At 38.1% G+C, this 22,071-nt stretch overlaps 2 protein-coding genes across 2 annotated transcripts; one reads left to right on the top strand and one right to left on the bottom strand.

Moving 5' to 3' along the window:
• Positions 1–118: 118 nt before the first annotated feature.
• Positions 119–21,394, bottom strand: LOC121733272. Its single transcript, XM_042123489.1, has 17 exons — positions 21,194–21,394; positions 16,714–16,920; positions 16,045–16,210; positions 15,263–15,411; positions 14,859–15,000; positions 14,642–14,722; positions 13,712–13,964; positions 13,256–13,451; positions 10,005–10,111; positions 9,227–9,440; positions 5,580–5,774; positions 5,149–5,308; positions 4,355–4,485; positions 3,930–4,103; positions 2,927–3,191; positions 655–853; positions 119–323 (listed from the first exon to the last, which is right to left on the bottom strand). Exons 1-17 carry the CDS (start codon positions 21,379–21,381, stop codon positions 124–126), a joined length of 3,027 nt encoding a protein of 1,008 aa, XP_041979423.1. The 5' UTR covers positions 21,382–21,394; the 3' UTR covers positions 119–123.
• Positions 12,629–13,076, top strand: LOC121733271 (acylphosphatase-1-like). Its single transcript, XM_042123488.1, has one exon. The coding sequence runs from the start codon at positions 12,693–12,695 to the stop codon at positions 12,990–12,992; it is 300 nt and encodes a 99-aa protein (XP_041979422.1). The 5' UTR covers positions 12,629–12,692; the 3' UTR covers positions 12,993–13,076.
• Positions 21,395–22,071: the final 677 nt, after the last annotated feature.

Raw genomic sequence — 22,071 nt, 5'->3', positions numbered from 1 at the left:
TATTTTGTGTAAATACCAAGCAAGAACTCTAGTGCAATAAAAACTTATCAACATAATATCTTCTTCTTCTTCTTTTTTATTAATGGCTCCTTTGTGAGTTGCCAGTATCAGGGTGATCTTCTTTCATTTCATCTTCTGTTGTTGTATTGCCGCCAAAAGTTTATTATCTTCGAGCCGCCGAGTTCCATACTTGCGATGCCACGGATCATCATTCCTCTGGCTGTAGATGTCGAAAAGTGGTCGCAGCAGCAATATGTAGAAGAATTCCACGAAACTCAAAAGACTAGCGCCCAAGAATAAGCCTCCTGTGCCACCGGTAGATACTAGAATAAATATTGACTTAGCTTATATAGATAGCTGGAAAGTTAGTTAAAAAATATATATGGCTGTGTATAAAAAATATACAGTTACAGTTAATCATTTTGATGTCAAAATAAACATCTTAAATACTTAGGTATATGCTAGTTAGGTTAGGCCAGTAACCAGCTTTAGGGCCCTCTAACCATGATTCACGGATTCATTACACGCATCATATTCAATGCGGCCAAGTGGATGAATGGAATCCGCCAGATCGAATTAAAGTCATACAAAAATTAGGACCCCCAAGAGCACGTAACACGTTAACAAAATAATGGCATTTATTCATCATCTTACCAACTAAATCCAGTACTCCTCTAACGACATTCCGTCTGAATCTCTCACTTGGCAGTGTGGACAGTTCAATGTGAACCCTCGAGTAGTTCAGGTATAGCGGCTCTTGAAAATCCTTCACTGTGGAGATCTCAGCTTCGGTGCAGGATGGGAGGCAATCGCAGTAGAGCCCCACGCGTGGTGACCAACTGGCTTTTAGAGACTGAAAAGTAAATAATGTAATACAGGAGTTTTTAACGTTGTTAGTGGCGGCCGAAAAGGAAGATCTTCCGACCGAGCGAGATAGCATGCTCGGTCAGGTCGAAGCCCACTGACGTCATTTCAGACGTTGTATATATCTTGCCGTTCTCCGAAACTTCGATAGCGCGATGCAGGAATGTTAGGCGAATTGTGGGTACCGCCACATCACTCCCCCCCGAAGACCGGAGGTCGAATCTTGAAGTCTTGTCGCTTGAGTCGCCAATGCCAGTGAGTTCCAGTGAGTCGGAACTGTTGCAGCGAGTCCCAGTGAGTCGGAACTGTAAGCTGCTGCACGGGATCCAGTGAGTCAGATAAGCTGCCGTGCGGGGCCGATGCTACGTGCTGACCAGGAGAGATGTGCTCTGCTTGCTGACCGGTCGGTGTAGTGAGAAAGCCCGATGATGCCGATGCGGAGTCGCCCAGGCCGCGGTACATTGCGGCTAGTGGACGATGTACCCGATGAGGCGATGCTGGCTGGCGCGGTGCGGAGGGGCGGGGAGTGATGATGATGAAGGAGGCGTGTTCTGTCGAGGGTCACCAATGTGGGATATGCGTGGCTGCCACAAAGGAAGATTTTCCGACCGAGCGAGATAGCATGCTCGGTCAGGCCGAAGCCCACTGACGTCATTTCAGACGTTGTATATATCTTGCCGTTCTCCGAAACTTCGATAGCGCGATGCAGGAATGTTAGGCGAATTGTGGGTACCGCCACAAGTTCTTATAGTTACGCCCTTTGTATGGCGTTAAGTAACTTCCCCTGAGCTAAAAATCTGGTACGCTTAAGCCCACTTGCGCATTGAGTTATTGCGGATTGAGTTATTCGTAATAATTTTTCAAAATATTATCATGCCTCCATCCCTCTTTCATAAATACTATCTAATAATATATAGTCCGTGCAATCCACGAAGACGCGCCCCACCACTTTTTAGGTGAGCATTTTTCCCTTTGACCGTGACGCTTTTTCTTAATTGGTCTATTTATTGTAGTGTGAGCGTGCATTCATATGTAATAAGTGTGTACCGATAACACTCAAACATTGGCGAAAGCTTGCACATATAATACTATAAACGATTAACGGCCGTTCCCAATATTCAATCTATCTCTGGTTTGACATACAACCGATCGCAGCTATAGTTTATGCGTTATATAATGATAAGCGTGACACATTATAATTGACAATAGTAGGAAAGTTACCTAACAAATATTAATCGATAATTTAAAAATATCGAATCACTTCGTAAAGGAATTGCAATCGAAATTATCGATTTCGTACTGACATTTCAGTGGTGCCGGCGATTTAAGATGGCCGCCCTTTTTTATCGATTTGATTTCGATTCAACAGAGTCAATCTCTATTGACATAAGTTCCGTTTCATGCATATGACATTTTTCAAATGTTTTCAATAATTCAATAATTTTATACTCCTATTTCACACTCAATATTTATAATTTTTATTAATAACTTAGCATTTAGCATAATTTCATTTTTATTCATTTACAATTATAGAAAACATTTGTTTTTGTAGATGGAATATAATTTATTACATTTAGATTTTTTTGTTTTCTTGTAAAAAAACCCGTAGCAAGGAACATGAAAACTGTCACCCACATCATCTTAGAACGCACAAACTATAACATTGAATTGACATAAAATATATGTCTCTAATGTCTAATGTGAGCTATTCCTATCTCTAGTAGGACAAAACCAGAGATAGATCAATCATCAAATATTGGGAACGGCCGTAAGGGGAGTTGTTTGGCGCGTCTTCGTGGATTGCGCGGACTATATATCACATGATTAATTCATGTACCATCGAAAACATTGATTCATAGGCAGTTGACATACCTGCGACGTAATAATATGGTCGGATTTTATCAATTCAATGATAGCTGTGATCTGTTGGCCGGGTAAATGACACAACGTGACCAATTTACGTAGGTCCGCCATCATGCCTATAAATCTACTTCTCTGATAGTACTTATAGCTTTGACCAGCCCCCTTCGGGACCTAAATAGTTTACTGGTAACTCACTCACCGAAAACATCGGGTAATTCTTCGACAGACACTCCATTCCGCTCATGTTGCACTTCTCCTCTTCTGGAACATTCGGCATGAAGTAGCTGGCACAGTTGCACATGCGCACCTGTGCGTCCTTCCGGCATTGCACCGTGCAAGCGGTGTAGGAGTAGTAAGGGTATACCTGTAGAATGTTCTCGTCTGTGTACCTACACTTGCGCTTCTTGGGCGGAATGAGTCTCGCGCCAGCGTCGTTCTCTATGTTCTTTATTGAGATGTAGCGTCTGGAATTTGGGACAGTTTCTTAAAGATGTTTTCGTGTGGGGCGAGTGTATTCATCATAATAGGTGTTACTTGTAAAAAAGTTTACGTGGATGATAGCTTACTACATCTTTTTAGGGTTCCGTACCTCAAAAGGAAAAAACGGAACCCTTATAGGATCACTTTGTTGTCCGTCTGTCCGTCTGTCAAGACCCTTTTTCTCAGGAACGCGTGGAGGTATGAAGCTGAAATTTATATCAATTACTCAGGTCTACTGTCCCTTGAAGCTGTGAAAAAATCAAACTTCTAAGCCAACGCAATCAAAAGATACAGCCGTTTATGCCGCAAATTTTCGACACTTGCAAGGGAATCAAAACATACAGGGTGCTTCCCGTGAACTCAGAATCTTGAAATTTGGTACGAAGCAACGTCTTATAGCATAGATAAAGGAAAAATTACGAAAACCATAAATTTTTAGTTACATCACATAATATATATTTTTTAATAATTTTAAACTTACTACCCATTTCCTCATAAACGCGTAGAGGTATTAAATTGAAATTCATACCAAATACTCAGGTCTATAATACCTTTAAGCTGTCGGAACCCTCGGTGCGCGAGTCCGACTCGCACTTGGCCGGTTTTTTTTACATTATAAACTGCTTCATCAGCAGAGGCCATTTTGGAAATTGGAAACAGCTACGTTTATAGTAATGTAAGCTCGAGAAAAATCAATTACAAATGCCTTTTTTTATTCTTACCGATATGAAAGTTCAGGAGCCACTTCTATCACGTCAGACCCTATAGTTGTGAACGTTGGTACTTCCTCCTCGTTCAGTATGAAGATTTTAGCGGCAACCATCACGTCGAACTGTATCGCACCCGGACCAGTCTTCTTGTTGTTTATCATTTCAAGCTTCGGACTGTCTTTTTCACTGGAAAATAATTATCTGAGTACTGACTGACTGGTTTTAAAACAACTTAATACTAATGCGACTTGTGAAGTTACAACTTATGTTACTAAATAAGTTATTAAATAGGATATAGCAACGTCACCAATGTATTAAGAGATCCTATGTTCTGGTCCCATTTAAACGTATTTATCTGTGGTACTTACTGCAATTTTGACAAACGAATACGGAATACCAATGTCCAATACCCAAACTTCTAGGGCCTAGGCTCTTACCTTCCTTGTATTGAGTTTATAACAAAGCATACTCCCAGTTCCGTCTCTAATGGTCTGAAGTATTTGCAGCAGTCGAACTGCTTGCCCATCCATGTGCAGTTGTGTATGAAGTCTGAACAGGGGAGGCGGAGCTTAAAGCCAAATGTCGCATTAATAGGTATAATCTTAAGAGGATACACCAGGGGCCAGAGAAATGAAAAAAAAGTAGGTGTAATATCTATAGCTGTCTCCCTTACCTCAAGCCTATACCGCAGAACGCTATAGAGACAACTGCAGAAAATCAACGATTCGTTGTCCCCTGATTCCTTCTCCAAAACTTAATTGATTTAAGTACTTTTTTCATTAAAGATTATAGAAAGGCTAGAGCTGTGTTCCTATGTTTTTTTTTTTTGTATAATCTAGCCAAATCTGTATTTTGGATGTTTGAACACAGCGGAAAATCTGGCCATTTTTTTGAGTTTTTGAACGTTCATATCTTATTTAATAATTAAATTATGAAAAAAAAAGAAAACATATGGACATTGTATTATTGGCCGTAGATATTCAGGAAAAAAATTATAACTCTACTAGCATTATCCAGGGAGGAAACGGGGGACAACGTTTGTATGGAAAAAGGGCGGTGTGGACTCCTCTTAAGCGTTTGATTACATTGGAGGACCACGTTTTAATTAGTGACTACTGACTAGATTTTGTTGAGTCTCAAGTCAATCAAGCCTGTGAGTCTACAAGAGCAAGTTAATCAGATGTTTAGTTTTCAGATTTTCAAATGTTTTAGCTACTTAGAAATAACTTACCAAATTCGCATAGTATGTGAGATTAGTATGGATCTTAGTGCACTCTGCCAAAGAGTCATTGGATGTACAATATTGAGTGACATAGTACGAGAGTCCTCTAAAATAGGCTAATTCCTTCAACACCTCCTCTATATTGAAATCGTGATCAACACCCCAAAGTCTGAAAAATAAATTTTATTACACTATCAAGTAAAGTCTTTAGTAAGTCTATAACCTTATAGATTTCTGATTTTTCCCGTATTGGGATAGAACAGTTTTAGTACATAATTTGTTTGGACAAGTACTATTTCTGTCTTCTGGCTACAAAACCTTTTGTGGTTTGGAGTTTTGCGCAACTATGATTCAAATTATCACTTTTGTGTGACACTTTCTGAAGTCATAATAGTCTTAATTCCAACTACTCTTATAGTAAGTCTTCTACATATTCTTACCCATCCGATACCTCTTCAATTCTGCCAGCATTGTCCTGCTCACAGACCGCTATGGCTGGGAAGTTGGTGTCCCAATCCTTGTACGTGGTTTCCACGACGAAGGAGATAGGGTTGTTGTGGTACGCGTCGTATTGAGCCAATATCAGCAGGATCGCGCCATACCAGGAGAGTATGACGAATATAGCCCAGAATACGCTGGAAGTAAGATGTTATGAAAGAGTGTAGGAAGTGGGATCGAGTCGGATTCATAAGAGCATAGTAGGTAGTAGATACTATGTATTATATTATCAGAGAAGTTGATTCCTAGGTAGATGGCAGACCTAAGCAATTTGGTCGCGTTAAGTCAAACCATAAAGTTAATATACCTAGAGGTATATTAACTTTATGAGTCAAACCCACCAGTCATCACTCATCTCATCATCGATCACAGCTAACATTGAATTGACATAAAGCCGAACAAGCGACGTAGGTACGCCATCTGCTTAGGAATCAACTTCTCTGATAGTACCTACCTACTCTACCTGTTACCGCATCGGCTGCAGATGCTGATGATGATATTATTTGCTTGTTGCATACGTCTTATAAGTAGTAACTAAAAGTTACTTACCGTTCTGTCCAATGTCTCTGAAAGTCCGCTATGAACCGAAAGCCGTGTAGAGACGTCGTGTGAGGGAAGCTCTTGATGCCATTCCACCAGATTTGGAGGTAGTAACGATAATTATTTGAACTCATGTTTTATGACCTCACATAAAGTTCAGTAAAGTTGCTTTACTTTCTGGAAAAATCCTTATCACAACACAGATGTATTCGTTTATTGGAACTAGGTATGTATTTGTATACATAAGTATTCGTAAGATATATTTTTTTTCATTCCTGAGAGCTAAGCTAGGAGTTTAGGTGTACTTTCATAATATTCTGTCTAGCAACTAAAATAAAACAGGCTTTTCTAAAGGGAACAATAACAATAGCTAGAATCAAACCAATATTTAGGCAATTATTGTTGATATCAGTGGATTGATCTTTAGTTTTGTATGGGGCTGGGAATGTAACAGGTGTTTATTGAGTTAAAGTTTGACTATAGGTAACTGTTGGCCTATGGATCCACTTGCGAATAAACAGTTAACATATTTTGTGTAATAACTTGATAGGAGAGTTTTTGTACATGATTAGGGCTCCAAAGGCTTACAAATAACATCAAGCTATGTATTTTAAAAACTTTTATTTAACTTGCTCTGTATGTATGGAAGTATGTATGTTACGGTGAAATTTTGGAACTCAATTTTGAAGTAGATATATTTAACCGATCGAGCTGAAATTTTGCATGCACGTTTAGTTTGGATGACAATGCATGATATTGTATGTGACATCACTCTAAATCCAATATGGCCGAACATCCAAGATGGCGTAATAGTTATTTTCTATGCAGTTCTACAATATGGATATTAATTGAAAGGGCTTTTTGAGAGTAACTTGAAAACGAATGTAATGTCATACTACATCCTATACGGCGGCACATCCAAGATAGAGGTACAGTTATTTTTAATAACTTCTGCATTATGGGTATCAAATGAAAGGGCTTATTGAGAGTAACTCGGAAACGAATGTAATGTCATTTTACATCCAATATGGCGTCTCATTCAAGATAGGGGTATATAGTTATTTGTCGTGCACTTCTACAATATGCATATCAAATGAAAGGGCTCATAGAGAGTAACTCTGAAACGAATGTAATATCATTTTACATCCAATATGGCGTCTCATTCAAGATAGGGGTATACTGTAGGTATATAGTTATTTTTAATGTGCTTCTGCAATATGGGTATCAAATGAAAGGGCTCATTGAGAGTAACTCGGAAACGAATTTAATGTCATTCTACATCCGATATGGCGGCTCATCCAAGATAGGAGAATATACTTAGTTATTTTTAAAGCACTTTTGCAATATGGGTATCAAACAAAAAGGCTCATTGAGAGTAAATTGAAAAGTCATGTCGTGTGCTGTCGTGCCGTGTCGTGTCGTATCGTAACATGACGTGACGTGACGTGACGTGACGTGACGTGACATGTCGTGTCGTGTCGTGTCGTGTCGTGTCGTGTCGTATCGTGTCGTATCGTGTCGTGTTATTTGTTGATAAGTGATATTTTATTTTTTAGTCGTAAAATTAAGTACGATTTCTTAAAGACTTAAGTTAATCAGATTTTAACAAATTCTTGAAACAAAACAAACTACAATCAAGCAGACTTAAAAACTAGTCAGAGATTTAACTAAAAAACAAAAAATAAATTACTTATAAGCAAAAAACTTTTTGAAAAAAAGCTTTTATTTAAATACTTTAAATGGAAGAAAATAAACCCCTTAAAAATTCAAACTATTAAGTTATAACTTTAATATATTATACAATTTGCATTATAATAAAAGCTTGTCGCGAGACTTAACAATCTGTCAATATTTAATTATTACTTTAATAAAATAAAAAAATATAATATCAGTTTACTCAGTTAAATTGCACTTACTATTATTATTTGCAATCACGCGACAAGCTTTTATTTTAATGCTAATTGTATAATATATTAAAGTTATAACTTAATAGTTTGAATTTTTAATATAAGGGGTTTATTTTCTTCCATTTAGAGTATTTAAATAAAAGCTTTTTTTCAAAAATAATTTATTTCTGACGCTTGTGAAACATTTCTTGGCTCTCCTACTTTCTTTTGTTCGTCAATCTTTGCCAAGTTATGGTATATCTGGAAACAATAATTAATCTATAAAAGGTATAGTCAGTGTAGTCAGGTCGGTCAGTCCGTATATTTTATTTTATGTAGTTATATAATTTCTATGTAGGTGTAACAGAATCGAAGGAAAGTTTATAAATATTTGATTACAATATTGGATGGGCGATAGAAAAATACTAATGATGCCTAATATTTTATCATTAGTATAAAATATGTGATTTTTATTGGAAATGTTTATATTACCACCCATTAATCCCATGATACAATGTCCATTGTAATTTATTATTTTTTTCTACTAACTGCTTCTGTAGAGGTCAAGCAGGTACCTATTTTTCAATTCTTCTATTTGTTAGTAGATGGTTAGTAGGCGTTATGATAAATAGGTGTTACTTATCAATTATCATTTGGCTAGGTAGAGTTTTAAAGCTCAATAATTCACATAGAATGGAAATCTTTAGAAAAGTGCAGCCTTCTTCTTGCTTCAGAAGAGCTGCAAGTGCGTTGCCGGCCTTTTAAGAGGGAATAATGTAAAAGGGAAAGGTAGGGAAGGGACGGAAATAGGGGAGGGTAGGGAAAGGAATAGGGTAGGGAATCGGTAAACTGACTTACTCGGTGAAACACAGCGCAAGCGCTGTTTCACGCCGGCTTTGAGAACGTGGTATTTCTCCGGTCGAGCCGGCCCATTCGTGCCGAAGCATGGCTCTCCAACGTATAAATTATAATAGTCCCAAGAAACAAAAAAGAAAAATAGCACGGCAAAATTTTTCATTTCATTTTAATAGTCCTCTTTAATAGTAACTCTTAAGAAATAGAGAAATTTTACATTTCTGATAAACTTTTTCTTGCTTCAGCAAACTCCTACAAACCAACCTAAAGCCTAATGTCTCTAATTCTTAACAGAGTTTGGTTTCCACTGCGTTGACCCTGAGATTTCGTTCCAGTAGATCGGTCGGCAGCGGCTGATGAAGTCCAGGTTGGCGGAGTAAGAGGAGTCAGTCTCTATTCTTCTCGCCTGCTTTCTTCTGTTCCTGATCTCCCGTACCAACTTCACAGTGTAGAAGTAAATGAACTCCAGGACGGAGACGAAACTGAAGCCAGTTACGAAGCCGCAGGTCGAGCCTATGTTACCTGGAAGTTTTTTATTAGTGTGCTGAGTTAGTGCTACACGTCGCGAAGAAATTTCCAATTTCTATGGCATCAATTGCTATTATAACTAGAGTGATACTTGATGCCTTCTAAAATTCTCAGACTCAACCACTTATTTAACAGTAGAAATAAGTTACTATCATGTTGTCGTCCCTACTAAGTATATTATCTAGTACTTTTATCTATAAAAATAAAAAATTAAGAACGAATTTTTGCCATTTGTTTGCAATACAATATTTTTACAACTAAAAATTATTAATTTTTTATTCTTTATAAACACCTAGCTTATGAAAAATCTGATTTGCCCCCCCTGGCCCAGAACCTGGGTGATTTGCCCCCCCCCCCCCCTGGCACCAGAACCTGGGTAATTTGCTCCCCCCTGGCCCAGAACCTGGGTACGCCCATGGTTACTATCTTAAAGTAAGGTGTATGAACTTGTAAATAGCAATATTATTGAAATATCCGCCGACTACTTTATCAGCTAAGGCTGCTAAGCAATAAGTAAATTTGACTAATAGGGAGGTAGGTAGAAAAATAATTTCTTACTTATCAAATCAAACCATTTCATGATAACGTTCTGACCATAGCAGTCTGCCACCTCCCTCGCGTACTTCACGTGGACTAAAGATGTTCCAGTGAAGTTGGCTCCTTGTCTGAAAAAATAATGTTAGTAATAGATAGCTAATAACTATTAATATATATAGGTTGAGTCGTACAAACATTGTTCAGTTTAAAAAACATACACCTGAGTAAAATACTTTCTTTCTACTTTTTAACCGACTTCCAAAAAAGAGGAGGTAATATTATTATGTTCGATGTGTTCGGCAGTGGATTTTTTTTGTTTATGATACTCTTTGGTATGCTTTTGCCCATTTGCCTTAATATAGTCGCTGCGCGTGCGATACCGCGTATGAGCAGTTGGTAAATACCGCATAACAGCAAAATGCGCAAAATTGAGATAATATTGTGCCAGCCGATTTAAAACTCATATTCGCTTATGTTAGGCTTCACAGAATTTAAATTATCCAATTAGAAACGTACATTTTGCCATCGAAACAAAACCGCGGAACAGTAGGCGGCAGGAAGTTAGAAGCAATTCCGCGTATTTACTACAGCGAAAAGAAAAATATAACGAAAATAATATGTAGTAAGTGCTCCCAGAAATAACTATTTTTCTGAGAAGGCTTCACAGAATTTAAATTATCCAATTAGAAACGTACATTTTGCCATCGAAACAAAACCGCGGAACAGTAGGCGGCAGGAAGTTAGAAGCAATTCCGCGTATTTACTACAGCGAAAAGAAAAATATAACGAAAATAATATGTAGTAAGTGCTCCCAGAAATAACTATTTTTCTGAGATAAACGACCACGTAAACTTATATTTTAATAATTGTTTAATGTTGTTTATATTATGTATTGTATTAATGCTAGAATGTTTCAATTAATTTACCACCATTTCCATTGCTTTGAAGATCAAGGAAGGTTACATGTGGTCATTATAATATCTTCACCTTAAAAATACAGGCGGCAACCAATCGTAACGATAAAATATGATCACCAGGTTGGGGAAGTAGCTCAGTTTAGCTAAAGCACCCCGGGGATATGGGTGACTAGTAGTGCTAAACCTACCCACTACAACCACCTGCGATTTGCCTTCAGCCGTATACGGAGGGATGTTCTGGATTTGTCAAACACAGGGCTCCCTCCACGACCGGACGGTCTTCTTCAAAAGGGAGAAGACTACCATCAAAGTAAGGGAACGCTTCGGCAAATTGATTGAAGAGTTCCCTTCGGCGTCGGGACTAGCTAAGCCGGATAGGTTCTAGCCTCACCGATTTTCCTTTAGCCGTATATGGAGGGATGTTCTGGGTTTGTCAAACACAGGGCTCCCTCCACGATTGGACGGTCTTCTTCAAAAGGGAGCAGACTACCACCAAAGTAAGGGAACGCTTCGGTAAATTGTAGAGTTCCCTTCGGCGTCAGGACCAGCTAAGCCGGGTAGGTTTCCAGCCTCACCTGGAGCCCCAATTGCATGGAAATTTGGAGGTTCGCATAATGATGCCTCCACACTCCCGATGCGGAACTGATAATAGCTCATTATCTTCGTTAGGTACTCTATGGCCCAACGATCGTATGCCTCGAGGCTGCTTTCCTTGCCTTTAAACCCTCCGGAACTTCCACTGCAGGCCGCGACGTCCTCTCTAGAACGAGGATGAGCAACTTGGCGAAGACCTTCGTAACCAGCTGCCACGATGGATCTCCCGCTAGGGCAGTAGCTGCCGCCTAGGAGACCGTACGGCACCTCCTGGTAACCCTCACCGCTACATTGCGAAGAGTAGCTGCTGCCCATATTGAACCACCGTACAGAGCTAAGCTCCGACAGACTGGATTCTGGCGGCTATACTCTGGGGAGTATAGCTGCTGTGGTCCCAACATTTAAGGGTCGGACTCATTTTGACTTTCGACCCTCTGATAACAAGTGCTCCGGGTGGGGGTCCTTTTCTTCAGGTCCATGGAAGAGCAGGGCTTCAGTATGTACTTATGTAATAAATCAATATATTTTTTTTAATGATGATTATGATCTCTATCAGATGAAGTCAAAAATCTATGAAAAATTGGGATATCAATTAAAAATTAAGAATATATAATATTGTTAAATGATTTTGGTAATTAATACGTCATATTTTTGCTTAGTTACAGTGTAACAAATTATAAAATATTTGATTTTTCTAATAAAAAAATGCAACCTTTTACTAAATTGTTTGATTTCAAAACCGCGTATCTTTAATATTAAGCCCACTAATTTTGGAATTACTTAATACAAACACGCGTAAGTGACTTTTCACAAAACCTAAGCCAATTGCGAACAAATTAACGTTACTAACCACTAAAGGAAGTCGGTAATAGGAGTCAAAATAGCTGAGATATTCAGTTTTTTTCTTCCTCCTGTAAAATCATCAAAAAGCAGATACGCGGTATTTACCAACTGCTTATACTTACGCGGTATCGCACGCGCAGCGACGTTATGTCAATGCTTTTGCCATAAATTACAAATTGTTTAGGACGTTGCCACGGAGCTCCATGGAGATGCCTGAGTGAGTTGCTCCTGACAACGTCAATACCATAGTTTATATATCCTCTTAGGTCAATACTTTTGTCAAACCAGCAATGTCTCGTTAAGGTATTGCAAGTTACAAGCCATAATAATTACGAAAGTATCGTTTTCCCTAGCAATGATGCCAAGTGATAAAATATTCACTGTGGATTTCGAAGTGTTCGGCAAAGTTCAAGGAGTATATTTTCGAAAATATACCCAAATAACAGCGCTCGACCTTGGCCTCAAAGGATGGGTGATGAATACTGCCCAGGGCACAGTCATTGGACAGTGCCAGGGACCAAAAACTGCTGTCGAAGACATGAAGACTTGGCTCCAAACAGGTGGGAGTCCAAAATCCAAAATAGAGAAAACCGCATTTAAAAACGAAGGTACCATCAAAAATTATGCTTTCAAGAGTTTTGAGATTCGGCGCTAAAAATTTTGAAGAGACTTTCTGAAGACTGATATTTATCTATGTAAATTACATTTTTCAATTTTGGAATTAAATATGTGAGTATACCTTAGTTTCTTTACGTTCCATTCCTTGTGTTAGGGTTTTCTTATAATATAGTATCATAGAATCATACAAGGGTCTCCAGCTATAGTTTCTTCCACCCCACTGTTCCCCCAGCCACACTTTTGCACATGGTTTCATATTTCTGACTTTTGACAAACCAAACCTTCCAGAAATGTACTTACAGCCAGTCAATCCTGTCTATATCGGGCACCTCGTTGAGGTGGTCGGGATATATCTTGACGTTGGTGAAGTCGTAACTGTATGCTGTCTTGGAGCAGGAGGGGTAGCACATAGGACAGGGTATACCCCCACCCACCATCTCTAACTCCAGTTCTGGTGGGATGTGGTCTACCTCTGGACGGACGGTCGTTGATTGGGCTGTGTAAAATAGACTTGTGCCAAAAAAAGTACTTACGGTATACCTCATTCCAAATAATTTAATTTTTAGAACATAAAATGGGGTTGTTACTTGTTACTTATTCGTCACTCATGTTTAGGTTACAAAATAATTTTAGCCAAATGAATATATTATGTTAGCTTAGTATAACAGACCTCAATTGAAGCGATACAAAGCGATAAAATAATTAAGAGTATTTAAGAAAAAGTAGAGGCGCATTAGCTGAAGCATAGCGCCTTACCATTGAACATCCTCAAGCAAGTGATATCTCTCATATCGCACGTCCTCGTGTTGGCCATCTTCGGCATATTGAAGGGGGTGCACTGGCACTTGGAGAGGAGGAACAGCATCCGGCACTTGAGCAGGCAGTCGCTGTGCGTGTAGAAGGGGAGGTAGGTGGACTCGTCGTAGAACAGGCAGCCGCGGAGCTTGACTGGCACATGCTGGATGTCCCGGGAGGCTTCCGTGAAACTGGCTGTTACTGTTACTGTCATCTGCAATGTGCTAACTTACATAAGCTATGTACTTAAAAATTGCTTGGCAAAATGGAAGAAATTTAGCAATGAGGGTGTTTGATATTTTATTTGCCACCAGGTACCGCTATGTAGCCTTAGGGTCTATTGTGTCAAACTGCTGGCATATGTCACGAATCACGATATAGCTATCATCACATAATGCACCTAGCAGCAAATAGAATATCAAACACCCTCATTGACAAATTGAATCTTTCGTAAATACGTCTCCTATCCTGTATACAGTAGCCCTACTACGAAACTGTTTTGAGACGCAAACAATCGGATGAGAATGCCGCGTTCTGCTCTAACAACGTCAATTATTCACGTTTGTTAGAGTAGGACGAAACATTTTCGTACGATTATTTGAGTCTCAAAACCTTTTCGTGGTACCTGGCCCTGTATACAGTAGGCCTACTACGAAACCGTTTTGAGACTCAAACAATCGGATGAGAATGCCACGTCCTGTTCTAACAACGTCATTTCTCGTTTGCTAGACGCAGCATTCTCGTACGATTGTTTGAGTCTTAAAACGGTTTCGTGGTACGGCCCCAGGACAGGAGACACAAGCGCATACAAGACACTAACAAAGCTATCGGAAGACCAGCAATAGAAAAAGTTATACTTTGGACTAAATAGTTTTAAATGATGATTAATACCTGAACATTTGGGCTTATGATCTGCATGGAAAAGCTACCGCTTGGAGCGTCTGGAAAGTCATAAGCATCGGAAAACTGCAACTGCAACGAATGTTTGTAAAAATTCGTATTATTTTTCCGAAATTTCGTTTCCTCTTGGGTTGAAATTATAAACAATAAAAGCAACCTTAGATTAATGATTGGTCTCCTGATGGATCTAAGAGAGCACCATACAAACCTGTGCTCCCTGCATCGGCATGTTGTAGTAAAAATCATCACTTTCGTTCAGCCGCATCAGAACTTTGAGTCCTTGGTCGAAGTCAAAATTTGACTTATTTCCATATTTATACATATCGAGTGTCCTGGCATTATCTTGCTTGCTTTAAAAAAAGAGCAAAAGATAATATTGAATTCCGAATTTAAACGAAGAATAAAAATGTAAGCGAGAATGTAAAATTCATGTAGTGCCGTAATTTTCGAATCAGTTCATTTATTCATTAATGGCAAGTTAGTTCTCAGTATTAAACTTAGAAGCTTACTAAACTTAGAACCTGTGTATAAGATAGTATTTATAGCTGCTGAAAACTAACTCAAGGTTGAACTTGAAAGTTCCTCTAAAAATATTCGATAGAAGCCACTTACTCCTCAAACATAACATCAGACTTCCTCAGGTAGTTGAATGTGCAGCAGTAGCCGTTCATGGTGAGTCGGAAGTCGAACAGTTTGCTGCAGTTCATGGGGACTTCGTTCCACGCGCATCGCACCAGTAGATCCTCGCAGCGGGGGGTTAACTGGGGATGGAAGATCCCATTAAAAGACGAGAGGTTACTGAACTTCTGTATAAATGTAAAAAGAGAATATAACAACCAGGCGCGGTCGCAGCCTGAAATTTTGGGAGGGGGGGGTCACTCAGTAGTCACTACACTACTTTTTTTTATCTGCGCCCTCAGACGGTTCTGGGTTTTATTTTATTTTCAATTTTACCTTAGATTTTGGGGGGGTTCATGTCCCCTGTGACCCCCCCCCCCTTCGGACCGCGCCTGATAGCAACAGACCCTCAGAAGGTGTTTGGTATACTGGAAGCATTCATACAAATGCAAAGGGTCGTGATTTTGTGGCATATAGCCGTTATGTTTTATTCGAACAGTCACACATGCACATGAATGATGTTTGATGAAGAGTTTTAGGTGTAAAGTGTAAACGACAAAAAAAAAAAGAAAAATGTAACGCTCTATCGAAACCAATTTTATTGATAAATGTAGATTTTAAAATAATCAACGTAGTTAGAGCGCATTTAAAAATAGAGTGAGTTGGGCTTTCCCAATAAGATACTTTTATCGTATGATAATGATGAAAATATTTCTGGTCACGATGATGACTGTGATGCTGATAATGATGATGATAAGATGCTAAACAAAACATACATCCCTCAGCAGCTCATTAACGTTATACTCTCCCAGAGCCTTGTGCAGCTTCATCGGCTGAACCACCAGGTCATTCATGGTCTGCAGGTTGTACAGCAGACCCAGACCGGACAACATCGTCAGCATCTCTTCCTCCTTGTATTGTTTGTTGCGTTTCTCTTTCAATCTGTTGTGAAACGTCAATTATTTATTTAATTTAGAAATTATATTACTTAGCATGACTTTAATCATTTGCTAGCTTTTTTCATACTACAGAATATGTTTACCATACGAGAGCCATGACTGGGCCTAACACCCAATGTTGCTCTCACCGGAGGAACATGACATCTTGGAACTAGTGTAAAATAGCGCTTGCATTTCGTAACAAATACTTATGTAGAGAATAAAATACCCAGGGGATGAAAGAATTCAATGGAGCAGCAAAAGACCACTAGAATTATTGTGTTGTAAGTTTAACCAGACAACGACGTTCTACACTATAAAAATACGATTTTTATGAGAAATGTTTGTTATTCTTTGGCGCAAAAACTACAGAACAGATATAAATGAAAGTATAGCAGTAGTTTGGGATTTTGATGAAGCAAATTAGATTATTTTATATCTTTGAAATACTGTATGTACCCCTATGTCTACTCAGCTAAAATCTGATTTCTTGTAAGTTCTACTCACAAGCTCCTAGCAAGCTGCACAACCGCGCGTTTGCTGATCCTATTATTCGTGCAGATGCCCACAGCAGGGAAAATGATGCTGTTGACGGAGACGCCTTCTGGCATCTGTGTGGTGACGAGCGGCGCGCGGTAGAAGCGGACGAAGGTCATCCATACGAGAGACACCGAGCAGACGAGGGCGCTGATCATGGTGATCACCCAAAGTGCTCTAAAAAAAAGGCCAGTATATGAAGTGAGTAACAACGCAACGTTATTGCGAAAAAAATCGTTTATAGCGCGGGAACTGTTATTTTTTCTGGCATAAAAAGTATCCTATGTCCTTTCCCGGGACTTAAAGTATATCCATGCCAAATTTCTGAAAAATCGGTTCAGCGGTTTTGTCGTGAGCGTTTGTAATATCAGTATGGATGAGTAGAGACTCTCTACTCTCTGCTAGAGAGTACCTATATATTCTTGCGTTGCCGTCAACGGCACAAGAGCAAAGAAGACTTAATATTATGTGCTCATAAGATTGACGAGGGCAAAAAAATATATATTTTGTCAAGCATATTAGGTATGAGATGCTTTGGTTCTAATCTAAACCAGCAAAAAAAAAGAAAAAAAATATTACAAGAAAATAGGAAATAGAAGACTGTCATTTTATTTCCGACAATAATTTTAATCCGGTTCTGTTACTCGTGTTTCTATAATATGTCACGTTAGGTTGTTTAAAGTGCTTTATACATAACACTTATGTAATTATCCTAGAAACGGCTATAAAATTTTTACTTCCTTGGCCTTTATTTAACTGGTTTTTAATTTAGTAAAAATTTAAGGTCTTATTTGAACGGGCGCCAATTTCTTAAGGTGACGCCGCTTTAAATAATAATTAAATAAAACTTGGCCAAGTGCGAGTCGGACTCGCGCACCAAGGGTTCCGTACCGATACAGAGCAAAAATAGGCCTAAAGTTGTGTTTTTTGTATGGGAGCCCCCCATATATTTTTATTTTATTTTAATATCTATATATTAATACGTGAGCCAAAAACTTTGTATCCCTTTTGACGAAAAATGGGGAAACGTAGGTGAATGAAATTTTGCACAGTTATAGTTTATATGGTGAAGGAGTGCATCGAGCTAATATTATTATGAAATTATGCTTTTATCATACATTATTTTAACAAATAAAACATTACACACACTACAACACACACACTAGGAAAATGACAGATATTTGAGTGACTAGCCTATACCTACATACGAATTTTACTCTTTTATTTATGGTTGAAGTCTGTTGACCATTGAGGTACTATAGACTGGAGAGAGCCTTATATCGGTGTATAAGCGTCAAAAGCGTGTAATGTTATGTCCTACTTACTAGGACATAACAAAGGAGTCGGTCGGCATATTTCATTTAATAAAAGTGTTAATAAAGGTTTTTAGTGAACATTTAATACTAGATATTGTTGAGTTTTGTGGTTCCGCTAAATAATAAACCATAAGAATGGCCAAATCATGAGGCATCTCAAACACGTGGATTTAACATTAAATATGTAAGTTTTGAACAACGTTTTTTGGCTTTTCAATCGGTATTTTTGTAAGCTAAAAAGATAATTCATAAGTTTATTGATCCCCTATTCGTGCTATATAAGACATTAGTGCTAAAAATGTCACATCAATTAATAATTTGGCTATAAAAATTGCTTAGCTTTTTACGTGTGTTTACGGATTCTCATCACTTGAACTATAGTTATTCGATATCATGAACTAATTGACTTTCTTTCCTGTATCATAAAGTGCTTCGAAATAATCGACAAATAGAAATATTCAAGAAAATAAACGCACACTACTTGTATGAAAAAAAGCACAAAATGGCCACGCGATGACGGGCTAAGACTATATCTATACTATGCTGATACTTAATCTATGCTGTTGACAATAAGGTGACAAATTGAAAATGGATTAGGTATAGTTTTTTTTATTGAATCTTAGATACTATTAGACAATGCTTACACGGCCAGTCTGGAGATCAGCTCAGTCCCAGAGACAAGAGTTGAAAAAAATATTATGAGAAAGTAAAATTAAATATTTTTTTACAAAATATAGACCGTAGTAGTCCTAATGTCGTTAAAATTAAGGTCGAATTTCGACCATTGGGTGATCTCTAGTTATTATTAAATTACATATATCACTTATAACAAAAGAATGTGTGAAAAATTCAAGTGCTTACCTCTTGCTAATATTGATTTAGAGCGAAAAAGACCGAAAAAATCACGTTTGTTGTATGGGAGCCCCCCTTAAATATTAATTTTATGTGTTTTCAGTATTTGTTGTTATAGTGGCAACAGATTTACACAATCTGTGGAAATTTCAGAAGTCTAGCTATAGCGGTTCTTGAGATACAGCCTGGAGACAGACAGACGGACAGACAAGGAAGTCCCGTTTTTACCCTTTGGGTACGGAACCCTAAAAACCGTGTTGGATATGTTTTAGATTGCTTATTAATTTCTAGGAAATTAACAAGTAATCTAAAACAAAATAACCAAAAACATTTGGCACACGTGTTAAGAGGATTCCACACCGCCCTTTTTTCCATACAAACGTTGTCCCCTGTTTCCTCCCTGGATAATGCTAGTAGAGTTATAATTTTTTTCCTGAATATCTACGGCCACTAATACAATGTCCCTATGTTTTCTTTTTTTTCATAATTTAATTATTAAATAAGATATGAACGTTCAAAAACCCAAAAAAATGACCAGATTTTCCGCTGTGTTCAAACGTCCAGAAAACAGATTTGGCTAGATTATACAAAAAAAAGCAAAACATAGGAACACAGCTCAAGCCTTTTTTTAATCTTTAATGAAAAAATTACTTAAATCGGTTAAGTTTTGGAGAAGGAATCGGGGGACAACGAATCGTTGATTTTCTGGATTTTCTGCAGTTGTCTCTATCGCGTCACAGAACGCGATAGAGACAACTGCATATATCGGCTTGAGGTAAGGGAGACAGCTATAGATATTACACGAACTTTTTTTTCATTTCTCTAGCCCCTGTTGTATCCTCTTAACAACACGTGTAGGTATAACCATAGACTTAATATATACTATCGGGTATAACATACTTAATTAAATATTATCGAAATCGAAGACATCGACTTTTTTTCCTGTCCGCTTGGTGCCCCGGGTACTTATAAATAATTTCAATGTTTAGCGTTGCAGATTTTATTCTAATAAATTCAATTTTTAGCGTTGCAGGTTTTATATTATAAGCTGAACCAAATACAAAAGACATCCTTACTCCAAGATCTCCAACCCGTAGAGGAGTTTGTCTACCTGGGATCGTTGATTAGCAACAATGGTAATTGCAAGAGGGAGGTTGTCCGACGGGCTCAGATGGCTAAATCTGCGGTTGGGCGCTTAGAAAAGATATGGAAGAATAAGAGCATCTATCGTAGCACAAAAATAACACTAATGCGTTCCCTAATCTTTTCAATATTTTTATATGCCTCCGAGACATGGACACTAAAAGCACGTACTCGAGAAAAGCTTTACTTTTGAAATGTGGTTCTGGCGCAAAATGCTCGGCATCCCTTGGACCGCACACCGGACCAACACGTCTATACTTCAGCAACTCAAAATAACCACCCGCCTGTCCACGCTTTGTCTACAACGATCACTTGCCTTTTTTGGCCACATAGCCCGCCGGGAGCCTAATAATCTTGAGATTCTCATACTAGCTGGGCAATTAGAGGGGAAAAGAGGCAGAGGCAGAGTGGCTACACGATGGACAGACGCGATTGTCAAGGCTGCTGACTGCACGTTCCAGGAGGCATTTCATCAGGCCAAAAATAGAGACAAGTGGAGAGCCCTATCCCAGAAAGCTGGTGGTCACGTCCCTCAGCCATGAGGATACGACTAGGAAGAAGGTTTTATTCGCTTATAATTATAAATTCTTCAAATCTATACTACTATTATCTATTATCTGCTTCAAATCTATACTACTAATATCTATTATCTGCCTCAAATCTATACTAATATTATTATAGCTACAAAAAGTTTGTTTGTTTGAACGCGATAATATACCTATCTCGAGAACTTAGGTGAAATTGAGAAAACATTTTTGTGTTAAATTTATAGAAGAAGGCTTAAATATATAATAACTAACATTACGCTGCCACCAACGAGACCAAAGAATCAGAGGAAAACGTGGAAAATAATATCTTTGTTCCTATTATTATGATGCTAATAAAGCCGCTGGCAACAGTTAGTATTAAATAAATGAGCATCTTATTAAGATTTCTATTCACAACGGACAATAAAATGTCGCGAAGACACAAATTCTAGTTTACTTGATCTAGGTCAACTTGTCCATAATCCCAAACAAGGTTGTTTATATGAAGATACAATGGAATCCACGTATATTATATTAGTGATATAAGGGTTATATAACTTAACCTGCTCTAGCATCTAGTTTGGTTCCATATCACGTGATACTTTCTCTTACCGCTCACAACAAGACGTGTTCTCGTCCACGAGATGTTTTAGACCACATATGGATGACTCAGCACAATACTCCTTGCTGACGGTCTTGACGCTGTCTTTTACAAGACCAACAGTCGTCGGCTTGTGCCGTCTTTGCAGCCTGTACTTGTAAGACAAAACATACGGCGAAGAGTACTGGCTTTGTTCCATTTTTAATTTTCTCTAAAATTACAAATTGCTGCCGGTTTTTTTTATCTTAGCTGCCAATGTCAAAAATTTTTGTATCGACTATGAATACAACAAGTCTTCGACTGATATTCTATGCCATGTCGTTTTGCTGGCATGCTTGTTTTTATATTGCCCTGTCAAAGGTCGCTGTTAAATATTCTATTACTCGATAAGATCAATTGTAGTTAAGTACAGTGATAAATGACTATTGATTTAAATATCAAACAAGTAAAACTGCGTTTACGGAGTTTATCGCAATATTAAAGTGCTCTACATTTTCTAACTTGCGGTGCGATCTTCTTTTTTTTTAAATTTTTTTGTTCACATAGTTAATCTGCAAATTGATTTTACGCAAATTAAGATTAAGTTGTTGATGTAGTTTCCATAAATTATAGGCAATCAAGATCAATCAAGTGTTATTTTATTGACCTCCAAGATGGTTTTGTATTCATGAATGTATTAATTATTGATTTCAATAATTTATATTCGAATGTGGTTTGCAATTTACAAGGACTTTGTTGAGGATTCCTATTACTGCGTAGTCATTCTTTAGATATTCTTATTTAAATTATTATAGTTTGCTAGATTTCGGAAGCGATTTCGTTTGCGTTTCCTTCGTTGAGAACCTACTTGAGAACCGTATATTTTCCCAAAGTAAAAATATTCTAAGTT

Source organism: Aricia agestis, chromosome 13 (genome assembly GCF_905147365.1).
Source record: "Aricia agestis chromosome 13, ilAriAges1.1, whole genome shotgun sequence".
Lineage (NCBI taxonomy): Eukaryota > Metazoa > Arthropoda > Insecta > Lepidoptera > Lycaenidae > Aricia > Aricia agestis.
Note: the sequence above shows the minus strand (reverse complement) of the source record. Positions and strands in the feature narration are given on the sequence as shown.

Excerpts from the sequence above, each read along its gene's own strand:
- LOC121733271 (XM_042123488.1), top strand. The coding sequence starts at position 12,693 with ATGATGCCAAGTGATAAAATATTCACTGTGGATTTCGAAGTGTTCGGC.
- LOC121733272 (XM_042123489.1), bottom strand. The coding sequence starts at position 21,381 with ATGGAACAAAGCCAGTACTCTTCGCCGTATGTTTTGTCTTACAAGTAC. Across the intron at positions 14,723-14,858 it reads TGCCGATGCAGGGAGCACAG|TTGCAGTTTTCCGATGCTTA; the intron begins GTTTGTATGGTG and ends CATTCGTTGCAG. Across the intron at positions 13,452-13,711 it reads TTGCTTGAGGATGTTCAATG|CCCAATCAACGACCGTCCGT; the intron begins GTAAGGCGCTAT and ends TATTTTACACAG.